Here is a 12,110-nt window from a genome sequence, read left to right as displayed (position 1 = left end):
AAGTCTTACGAAAGGCTTTGACAAAAAAAAAAAAGATAGTGCTTCAACTGAAAATCACAATAAGATAATCAATTGATTTGTCAAAGAGATCTAGTGTTATTTGGAAATCTTTTTATTATTATTTTTTGGCCTGTATTAATCATTTCAAGAGAGTAAGTAATGGAACAATAGTTTGTTAATTTGTTAGGTACATTCTTCGTTTTCATTTTCTTCCATGAAAGGATCAATTCGATTCGAGGAAAATATGGGTTTCTCGATAAGTATGGGGACTAATCATGAATGGTGAAATGTTAAATATTCAAACAAATAATTACTAGTGGACTAAAAAACAAAAGTGGCATTTTATTTTGCCTAGACCTCAATAAAATTGGCCCTCAAATTACGTGTATGAACATACATCTGAAACCCCATAGCTAGACTAACAATTCGTTCTCTTTCAATTATTTGACCTGATTATAGATTGTAATTTTAGATAATCAACTTCTTTTTAAGTTTTGATTTGTTTTGTATCATTTAACAGTAACCTAAACTGATTCTAATTGTTCTCTATAATAATTAGTTTTTGTAAAATCCACAACGAATGAGAACAAGCACTAATTATGGTGGGTCTTTCTCCAACTTTGTGTAGCAAAGTTTAACAATTTTTTTTCCGATGTACTTTGCATTTCTTGTAAACTGTTTTGTGCAAGTTCATTACCCTGTCAATGAAAGATTTTTAGCTTTCCCTAATGAAAAGGTAGTGGGGCATAATCTCGAGTTGATAATTCTGTCAATGTATATCCGAGTGGCATCTCATCAAAATCTGCATCTAAACATAAATGGTGCTTTGTGACCTATAAATCTAAAGGACAAATAGCAAAAGGCCAATAAGGAAAAAATTTGTAATTTGTCTAACTATTATTGGTTTGTCCCACCTTACCAATTTAATGAAATCCGGAAAAAAAAAAGAATCTTGTGGCACATATATATGAAGAGCAACACAACAAATGAATAAGATTATCAAGGTATTCGGATGATCACTTCACTGCCTTTAAAAAGATTGAGAAAGTTGCTTAGCTAGCAAAAACATTACAAGGCAACAAGTTGCTATGCATGGCCAGCAATCAAATATTTATCAAATATAGCAGTTGAATGGGACAAGAAAAGTCCATTTCTAGCTTCTAGTTTCTTCAAATAATATCCCAAGATAGAGATATATATAGATGATCTTGTTGAACTGGTTATGCTGCTTGCCATGTGCTGCAAAGCAGTAAAGGATGGTGGAAGCTGTCTTCCTTGTCTGGGGACTTCCCAAAGAGAGCGATGACAATTGAGAAGACAACAGGAACAGCTTGTCAACTGGATTTCAAAAGATATAGTGCATTGGAAAAGGAATAAAGATACACATAGAGGGCTGCATAGTAATCGTAGAACATTTACTTGTAATCATATTCTCCTTTTTTGCCTTTGTTAAGGTGGAGAATGCAGCTAGCATGTAAGAGGTTTTATGTTTTCTTTTCTGTTTTTTTGTTTTTGTGTTTTATGTGTTATGTATTACATAGAATATCGCAAGAATTTCACAGTAGAGTTTGTTTACCAGTGCAATTGCAAGAGCAAGTAGCATTGTATAATCAGAAAAAGTAACATCTTGAAGCAGCCATTAATGTTCTCCCTTGGTTTGTTTTTGCATTAAATAGTCTTTTGGATATTCATTGACAAATTTTCCTAGTGTTAAAGGCCTATTGGCAAACCTGTAGGCTTTTCTATGTTCTTTCCATCTATCGCTTCCTTCAAGGCTTTATTTTCCCCATATGGCCACCCCAGCCCAAACAAAAAAAAAAAAAAAGAAAAAGAAAGAAAGAAAGAAAGATGGAAAGATAATGAGTGTCGAGTGGGTACTCAATAAGAAAAATCTTAAGTGTTAATATTTAAAAAATTTGGAGTTAAATCGAGGAAGGTTTCAAAATGCAAGAGACAATAAATATAGATATAAATATTACATGACAAGTTGCTTATATTTTTATGGATATTGAGAAATGCTTGGTCAGTACTGGCCAGAAAAAATCTTAATTGATGATGATGATGATCATATTGGGAGTTGGGACAAAGCTATCATCATATCCTAATATTTCAGTATCTATAATTGACATGGAGCTATGTTACCTGTGTGTCTTGAAAAAAATCAATTAAGCGTTTTATACGGAGTTGATTAAAGAATCAATAAATATCTCCTTCTCCCATTACTCATTATGAAAAACTTTTCTACGCATTCGTTGTATCCCATTTTTAAGGGCAACAAACCAATTAAACTAAAGAAATATAGAATTTGACATGTCCACTATCTTCCTAATTTTTACAGAATCCATCTGTAAAAAGTATTAAACGATAGACACAAATATAGAAATCTTTACAATTAAAGAGGTGGTTCATCTTTTGATTTGTTTATGTAGACTTCATATAGGTTTTTCCATTTTCATAATACTTGAATAATTAGTCAAAGTACTATAGCCAATTATGAGAAAGAAATATATGGTCACTTTTTTAGAATTTCTTTTATCAAAGGAATATATCGAAAGGAGAGGAGATAAAATTATGTATAACAACAAACTCCGCTAAATTACGGGAAATAGACATCGATATTGAACTCTATTGCAAATTATATTGTTTAGTCTTTTATTTTTACGTTATATTTCTTTTTTGTCAATCGACACACATCTTCCGATTCAATTAACTGCACTGTAGGTGCAATGGGTTTTCTTTGGGTGAGAGGTGCAAGGGTTTTATACATCCTTTAAGGTTTTACTTTTTCCCAGCTTTCGATCTAGCTCATTAGGCTTTTCCTGTTTCACTATTTCTCTCTGACCTCCTGTAAGAATTCTTCAATATGAAAGCCGAACAGTTTTTAACTTGCTGCATCAGTATAAAGAAAGGAGATCAAAGCGATAGAATAAATCAAGAAACACAAGTTTCGTCTTCCATGCAAGATGCAAGATTTACTATTCTTGACTTTCCCACCTGTATTTTGGTTGAAATATTCGCCAGGCTCCCAATAAAGTCCATACTTAATTGCCGCTGTGTTTGCAAGACTTTTTCCGCACTCCTTAGTGGCCCATATTTTCACAATGCATATAGGGTCAAGCAACCTTTTGCGGCGAAATTCGTAAGTGGCAAAACGAAAGGTCCTCTGTATCTCCTTGAGGTTGGAGATCCGAAAAAATTAACCCGGTTACAGGTCAAGAAAAACATGCCAGAACCTAAAGGGGTGGTTAGGTTTGTGGCATCTTGCAATGGTCTAATTTGTGTAGCAGTTTATTATTACATACGTGGTTTTCCGCCCCCGGAAACAATTCACGTATGCAATCCTATTCATGGTGAATATGTTACTCTTCCCAGCACAAGAGGAGATTTCCTTTTCCGAATGCTTTGGTTTTGGATTAAATCCTTCCACGAATCAGTACAAGGTTATCAGAATCGCGCATCCTACTCAGGTTTTTACAATTGGAGTTGATGTTAAATGGAGACCCTTAAAGCATGCAAAATGTGAATAACATTTGGAATATCACAGGTCCGGGCCTGTGTTTCAGGGAGCAATTCATTGGTTGCTTGACCCATACACGTTAGGTAGAAGAACCTATGAGTTTATCATTGCATTCGATCTAGATAAGGAAAAGTTTCGGTCATTTTCTACTCCAAAAGACATGATTAGCAAAATAACAGCTTGTGATGATGGGCGCAGTAGCATTTGTAGGTTGTTGGTCATGAGAAATTGTCTCTCTATATTCTGTTTTACTAAGCCCGATGAGTTCAACATATGGACTATGAGAAACTATGGGGTTGCCGAGTCCTGGTCCAAAAGTTATTCAATTAGAGACAGTCTACTTTCAGGACTCTATGAGGATAATTTTAATTTTATCATTTTACCTACCCCAGCCAATGTATGGGGAGATGGGGAGATCTTTATTTTATCTTGGAAGACAGGTTTGATTTCCTATAATCTGGAAGGGAAAAAGTATACTGAAGTTAATTGTGATGGCACGAAGAATATGTATGCTTTGCAATGCGACACTTACATTCCTAGCTTAATTTCACTAAAAAGCCTGTTTCCTGGAGGACAAGCCAATGTTTTGCCAGTTAAGCAGAATAGAGAATGGTTCTCAGCCACTTGAATTGATGGTACATAGAAAGGGATTTGCTTGTAAGGTCATACTCGAATGTTCATAGGCTAGGGCAACAATTGCTTGTTTCTATCTGTTCTTCTTTTGATGATATATCTTTGATCAACTTGTTCCATAGGATTGAGATGAGATGTCTTGGCTCTCTAATCATTGACAAGCGATGAGCTCATTTCAAGTTGAATGAAGAGATTTTCGGTTACTTATTCTAGGTTCAATGCATAATGGCTTTCTTTTTCTTTTTTTTTTTTTATTCAGAGATTTATTCTAGATTTATTATAGGGATAATTTCATATACCTCCCCCAAGGTTTCTGACAATTCTACCAAACTCTCCTAAGGTTTATAAAATTACACCCACCTCCCTTGATTTGAGAGTTTTAGTAAGAAAACCTTTTAAATAATATTCACTTGGTCAAATTTTTAAATGAATGCCAAAAATGCCCTGTAATGAGTTTTAGTTTATTTGTCTGTACAATTATAAGATTATCTAGTATAATTATAAGAAAAATGTGCCAAAATTTTCATGTTCATATCTACTGTTTGATATTGTAATAATAATTTTATCACTATAATTGGATACTTTTGATGGCATTTTATTATGGATTTAGATAGATTTATAAGATAGAAAAGAAAATATTAAAATAATTCATATAGAGTTTATGAATTATCATAATGAAGTAGTAGTTTTGGGACATTTCTTTTTGACTTATTGTTAATTTTAATACCAAAAAAATAGAAAACAAAGATCAACAAACACATTGGATTACATATAAGTTAACTCACAAAAAAAATGGATTACATATAAGTTAACTCATAAAAAAATTCACTAGTTTGACATTTGGTTACAATAGGAACTAGAAGAGATATTAGTGATAGTTCTACAGTTTTATTGGCAAAAAGTTAAAGAAAAAGGAATAAGAAGCAAAAAGAATGAAAAAATAATTTTAAAAGCCATTCTAAGTAAAAACATACTAAACAAGGGAATTTCATTAAAATATTTAAGGATAGTATTGTCCATTTAAATGATAAGGGAGGTATGTATAATTTTTAAAAGCTCAAGGGAGGTAATGAAATTGTAAAAAATCTCAAGGGAGATTTCTGAAATTATCCCTTTATTATATATTTGCCTTCATGATCTTTTATTTTTTGTTTTCTAGATATGATTACGATTAATCCACAAAGGTCGAACCAATACAGATGAATAATAGCTCAACGAGAAATAATTTCACATTTGTAAGGCTTGAAACTAACATCTCAAATTTATGAAGTTTCACCATTTATCATAGTCAGATTACAAGCTTTTGCTACAGTTTCAAATTTTGTTTTTACGAGCTCTTTTTCTTCTCTCTTCCATTTGTTTTTTGTTTTTTTGTTTTGGCTGCTCCAACACTTGTCAGAAGAATCTTTATTTCCAATTGACTGTTCTTTCTTGTGATGACAAATGTTCAAAGTGTTTATCTTATATGTGTTTCTTGATCTTAGAGGCTTTGTTTTACCCTAATAGGCACGCCAACCAGAGGAAAATAAAGGAAAGTGAAAGAAACCGCCTCATGATTAAAGCCATTATCATATCGTATACATTATCCCCATTTTTAAGCAATTGTATTTGAGAAGGACTTGTTATCTACATCTCTCGGCAATATCAATTAAAGAGTTTTTCAGGGAGATGATGAAACAATCACCATATCATAACTCCTTGATAGAGGAGTTATTCACTGCGAAAAACTTTCTTATGCACATTCTTGTCCTGATTTTTTGGGGATTTAAACCAATTATACAAAAGAATATATGATTGACATTTGAGAGTCTTTTTCTTGTACGCTGTTAAGAAGGAATTATATTACATATAATCTTCTGCACTCCGTAGGCTACGAGACATCTTTTTTGACTTTTTTTTTGTCTTGTACGCTATTTTCTAGTAATAGATCACTGCATTCCTGCCATATAGGCTTCGCCTGTTTAAATAATTTTCTTTGGCCCTCTCCAGGGGGAATTCTTTCACAATTCAATATGGGGTGGTTCAATAGTCTGACAGCCAAACACTTTTTACCTTGCTGCCTCAGTACTGGAAAAGAAGATGAAGTGGATGGAAGCAACCAAGAAACAAAGGTTTCATCATCTACTCAAGAGGCAAGATTTACTATTCTTGAGTTTCCCACCTGTATTTTGGTAGAAATATTTATTAGACTTCCAGTAAAGTCCATACTTATTTGTCACTGCGTTTGCAAGGCCTTTTCCGCACTCCTTAAGGACTCTTGCTTTCACAATGAGTATAGTAAGATCAAGCAACCTGTTGGCATCATATTCAATTCAGTCAATTTAAATTGGACGCGTGACAAAACTACAAATTCTTTTTATCTGTTTGAGTTTGGAGATCAGCACAAACTAACTGCGTTGCCTGTTAATAAAAACATGCCAAAAACTAAAGGGGTGATTAGATTACTCGGATCTAGCAACGGTTTAGTCTGTCTGTCAGAAAATTACAACAAAGGTCATTTTCTGAAACGGAACATGATTCACGTTTGCAATCCTGTTCTTGGAGAATATGTTACACTTCCTAGAATACAAGACAATTTTTTCAACGAGTGGTTTAGTTTTGGATTAAATCCATCCAAGAATCAATACAAGGTCATTAGAATCGTGGATAAATATTATGGAAATGGAGATAATGTTCAATTATGTACTGAGGTATTTACCGTTGGAGTTGATTGTAAATGGAGAATCTTAAAGGATAATTGCAATCACCAACTACGATGTCAGGGGCCTGAGTTTCAGGGAGCAATTCATTGGATGCTTAAACGGAGTTGCTATTGGCCTGATATGGCAACCTACAATGTTTTGATTGCATTCGATCTAGACGAAGAAAAGTTTAGGTCGATTGCTATTCCACAATACATTATCGTCAAAATCAGAGTGTATTATAAGTATAGCTGCAGCACTAGCAGGTTGTTGATACTGAGAAATTGTCTCTCCATATTGTCCTTTACTCATCATGATGAGAAGTTGAACGTATGGGCAATGAAGAAGTATGGGGTTGTGGAGTCGTGGGCGAGTGAGTACTCAATCAGTGTAAGTCTAATTCCACGAAACAAAGTACATAATGAAGTTTTTATGGTTTTACCCATTCCAGCCAATGAATGGGGAGATGGAGAGGTGTTTATTTTCTCTTGGACGATAGGTTTGATCTCCTATAACCTAGAAGAAGAGAAGTATGCTGAACATCACGAACTTAATCGCGAACTTCTTGAAATTTATCGTGATTGTAATGGAGTGACCAATTTTGTGTATGGTGACACTTTCACTCCTAGCTTAATTTCACTAAAGAAACTATTCTCAGCGGGACAAGCTAGTGTTTTGCCGGTCAGGCAGAAGAAAGGATGGTTCTTAACCACTTGGAAGTGACGGTGAATGTAAAGGACTTTGCCTTATACGATTACACTTGAAGATTCATAGTTATGCCAGGGTAAGGATTTGCCATATTGTTATCTTTTCTTGTTTGATGATGTAACTTTGATGAGTTTGTTCCACAGGATTGAGATGTCTTGACCTCTCTGACCACTTGATAAGCTTTTTTGAAGTTCAAATGACAGGAGACTTTTTGTATTATTTGCTTCTATTGAGCTATTTATTCAAGATTCTTTGGATATTGCCTCTCTTACATTCAGCAACTCTGTTTTCCTGAATCAATGTACATTCTTAGATGATTTCTGGAGCAATATTTTGACGGACAGTGCTTTAGTAACGATAGTTATGGTAACGAAACAATTTTTACCTACTGTAACAGGTTGTTGCACTTTTAGCGACCATTTGATTACTTGTTGGATCCATCCACCTAAATAGGATAACACCTAAAAATATAGAAGTAAGTTTTCCATCTAAAATAGTAAGTTAACCTTAATAGATTAGTAATTTTTATACCTCAAAAGGTAAATTAGAATAAAGATTAAACTTACTTTTTAAATAAATAAATTACTACTTTATATCCCAAACTTACTTTTTAGAGAGTAAGTTTAATTCAAATAACAGTAAGTTTTTATATATAAATAGTAATGCTTACTAATACCTTGGTAAGTTTGATTAATGATCAAAACTTACTGATTTTTGGAATACATGTACAATTTTACATTAAAAAATTATCTCAAACTAGTATTAGGAAATTTATTTGAAATAATGATAAGATATTTTATTAATGATTAAAACTTAGCACCTTAGTTAGTAAGTACTCATAATATACCTATATAATAAATGATTATAGGTATAATTTAAATTTTTTTGTAGTTATATATTTTAAAATACTATGAAAAGTAGTTTCACATTTCAGATAACCTTATATTATAAGTTTTTAATCATTTTCAATTTTTAAAAAGTTTGAAAATTTGGATAACAATAACAACAAATCTTCCTAGTTATCTATAGAATATCACTTGTTTATATAACACAATTTTTATAATTTAACACCTATGAATATAATAAGATGATAAAGTTTTAATAAATTTACATCTGGGACACAAGAATTAATAAGACTTAAAGCCCAAACAAAATGAGAAATAGTATAACAATAAAAATCATAAAATTAGTATAACAGTTAATATAAGAAAATCAGTATGATCTGGACTTTTTTCCTTGGGAGATTGTTCATCAAAATAAGATCCAACAATTAAATGAAAATCACTTGCACATATAATCTATTGTATAATTTAAATTAAATTTTGTTCACGTATAAAATGGTCCAAAAATAATTAGCGCACTATGATACAATGTTATTTTAACAACAAAATTTTTTTTTATTGAAAGTCTCAAATATCCATGACATACATATAAGGGATATTTTACCATATTTGTATCTAACTGTAAGCACAAATTTCGTTGCCGAAAATAAAAGACATGAAAACTTCCACAAATATGAAATTTATTAAATCAAATAATAAGAGAGTTACAATCTCTAAAAATTCTTTTTTCTTTTGATAATTACAATCTCTAAAAATTCTTGAATCAAAAAAATTAATCCCTTAATTCTTCTCTTCAAAAGCACTCCTAATTAAAGCATAATAAAATCAAGTTTTTTTTTTAACTATTTAATGTAGTAGTTATGTTTACTAAAAAATTAGTAAACCATTCCTACAATGCATTGCTTCTCCTAAAAGTACTAATATTTTGTAAATAAATTGAAATAATTTTGTAAAAGATTTTATGCATTTTCACTAAAATAATCAAGAGAATTTTGCACTATTAAAATATAAATAGAAAGAAAGGAAAATGGTATGAGTATAAAGGTGACCAAATGCAATATATATCACATCATGTGTTTAGATATGATTTGTTAAGTAATCAGTAATTTAGTCCTGGTCAATATATGATGCATATTGATTTCTTATAAATAAAAATATAATTTAGCAATTGTACACTAACAAAATTCATAGTTTGAATGCAATCAATTGAGCTCCTATTTCCTTTTCTTAAGTAGCTATTATTTATTTTATTACTTAGGTTATATATTTACATGTAAAATAACAACAATAGCATGCCAATCTTCGGACCAACAAAACTTCAATTATTGTTAACTAAACTAATTTTACATTGATAAAAATTAGTCTAGAAAATGAAATGTTAATGGCAGCAATTGGTAAAAAATAGCAATATTTTAATTTTGGGAAAATAAAAAATAAGTTCCCAAAATATTTCACTTTTATTTTAAAAAAATCTCAATTTGTTAATTAAATTCAAAATGATTTTATTATAAAAAAATATTTTTCCTCAAATTAACATCATTGATTAGACATGAGATACAAATATGGGAAAAAAGAGATAAAAATATGGTAAAATATCTCTCATACATATATCATGGATATTGAAGACTTTTGGCAAAAAAAAATTTTGTTGTTACAATAATATGGTATTATAGTGTGCTAATTATTTTAGGATCATTTTGTACTTGAACTAAATTTAATTTAAATTATACAATAGATTATATATGCATGTGATTTTTGTTTAGTGGTTGGATCTTATATTCGTGAACAATCTCCAGAGAAAAAAAATTTCAGATTATACTAATTATGTTATTTTTATTGTTGTATTAATTGTTACACTATTTCTCTCATTTTGTTAGGTCTATATTAATACAAGTTTAATTCTTATTATTTCTTGTGTTCCAGACAATAAATATATTAAAACTTTATCATCTTATTATATTAATAGGTTTTAAATTATAGAAATTACATAGATAAGTGATATTCCATATATAACTAGGAAGATGTGTTGTTATTATTATCCAAACTTTTAAACTTTTCAAAAATTATAATACGACAAAATTTTATTATTTTATAAGGTTATGTGAAAGGTCAAAATATTTTTCATAGTATTTTAAAATATATAAATACAAAAAATTTTAGATTATACATATAATCATGTATTATACAAGTATATTACGAGTATTTACTAACTAAGGTACTAAGTTTTAATCATTAATAAAATATTTTATTGTTATTTCAAATAAACTTCCTAGTATTGGTTTGGTATAAGTTTTTTAAGCAAAATAGTACATTTGTGCCATAAATTAGTAAGTTTTGGTCATTAATCAAATTTACTATGTTATAAGTAAGAATTACTATTTATGTATAATATCTTACTATTATTTGAACTAAACTTACTCTTTCAAAAGTATGTTTGGGATATAAAATAGTAATTTATCTCTTTAAAAAGTAAGTTTCATATTTATTCCAATTTACCTTTTGAGACACAAAAGTTACTAATTATTATGGTCGCTAAAAGTATAATAACCTGTTATATCAGGTAAAAACTATTTAGTTACCATAACGATAGTTACTACAGCATTTTCCATATTTTGACATCAAGTCTTTGTTTGTTTTCCTCCATTAATTGTCATAGATATTGCAACACATGCATTTAATTGTCCAATTAAGTACTTGAGTTTCTATCACCACCCTCCTTCCTACCTCCACCCTGTAATCAATCCCAGTGATCCAGCCTCAACTTCATAAATCAACTACCAATACTTCAAATAATTTTGGAAAAATGGCCCTTCAAGCGTCAAAAGCATCAGCCTCAACTTCATAAATCAAATACCAACTACCAATACTTCAAAAAGTTTGGAAAATTGGCCCTTCAAGCATCAAAAGCTAATTGGCCTGTGGCCGTTGAAATTGACTATTTTAGATCCCAAAATCAGTTAATACATCTTCCATTGGCACGGCAAACAATCCCAGCGAGCATCACAACCTTCAAAAGTTATTAACGACACAATTCAAAACCCAAGCCACCAGCCATAGCAAATTCGATTCATTTTTAGGATCTTTTTTTTAAAAAAAAAAAATTCATTTTGGGGTCTAGATAGTAAGGATAAGGAAAATGACAGACTAACTTCATCTAATGACAAGTGGATCAAAATCAGGCTGTATTGATCAATTCCTCAAGATGGGAAGTCTCTAAAACATCACGAAAAGCGAACTGATCAAAATCAGGTGATAATGGTAAAATTCTCAAGATGGAAAGGTTCAAAAACATCATCAAGATCTGAGTACGTAAAACTGTTCAGAAACTGCATGACTATCAAGAAAGAAGATGAAGGAGAATCAGGCATTCAAGAAACAATAGAAGGTGGTGCATCTACTCAGGCAAGAGTCATTCTCGACCTTCCTATCAGTATTTGGGTAGAAATATTTCTAAGACTCCCAATAAAGACTATTCTGTGGTGTAGCTGCGTCTGTAAAACATTTTCCAAAGTACTTGAAGTGGGTGAATATCGATGCGAATCAAGATTCACAGTGAAGCCTGTCCGGGCAAGGATTCCACCAAATGAAGGAGAGCTTTATATATTAGTATCTAGCAAAGGCTTACTTTGTTTAACAGAAACATTTCCAGCGCATATGATGCCGAGGTTCATCTACATATGCAATCCTATTTTGGGAGAATATTCAGAACTTCCTCTTCGCAAAATTAAA

At 31.1% G+C, this 12,110-nt stretch overlaps 1 protein-coding gene across 1 annotated transcript; it reads left to right on the top strand.

The window, feature by feature from the left end:
* The first annotated feature begins 6,162 nt into the window (after positions 1 to 6,162).
* Positions 6,163 to 7,554, top strand: LOC140021392 (F-box protein At3g07870-like). The gene has a single exon (XM_072072157.1). It carries the CDS (start codon positions 6,163 to 6,165, stop codon positions 7,552 to 7,554), a length of 1,392 nt encoding a protein of 463 aa, XP_071928258.1.
* The last annotated feature ends 4,556 nt before the right edge of the window (positions 7,555 to 12,110 follow it).

This window comes from Coffea arabica, chromosome 11e, assembly GCF_036785885.1.
Source record: "Coffea arabica cultivar ET-39 chromosome 11e, Coffea Arabica ET-39 HiFi, whole genome shotgun sequence".
Taxonomy (NCBI): Eukaryota; Viridiplantae; Streptophyta; class Magnoliopsida; order Gentianales; family Rubiaceae; genus Coffea; species Coffea arabica.
This window is presented reverse-complemented; position numbering and strand designations above follow the sequence as displayed.

Excerpts from the sequence above, each read along its gene's own strand:
- LOC140021392 (XM_072072157.1), top strand. The coding sequence starts at position 6,163 with ATGGGGTGGTTCAATAGTCTGACAGCCAAACACTTTTTACCTTGCTGC.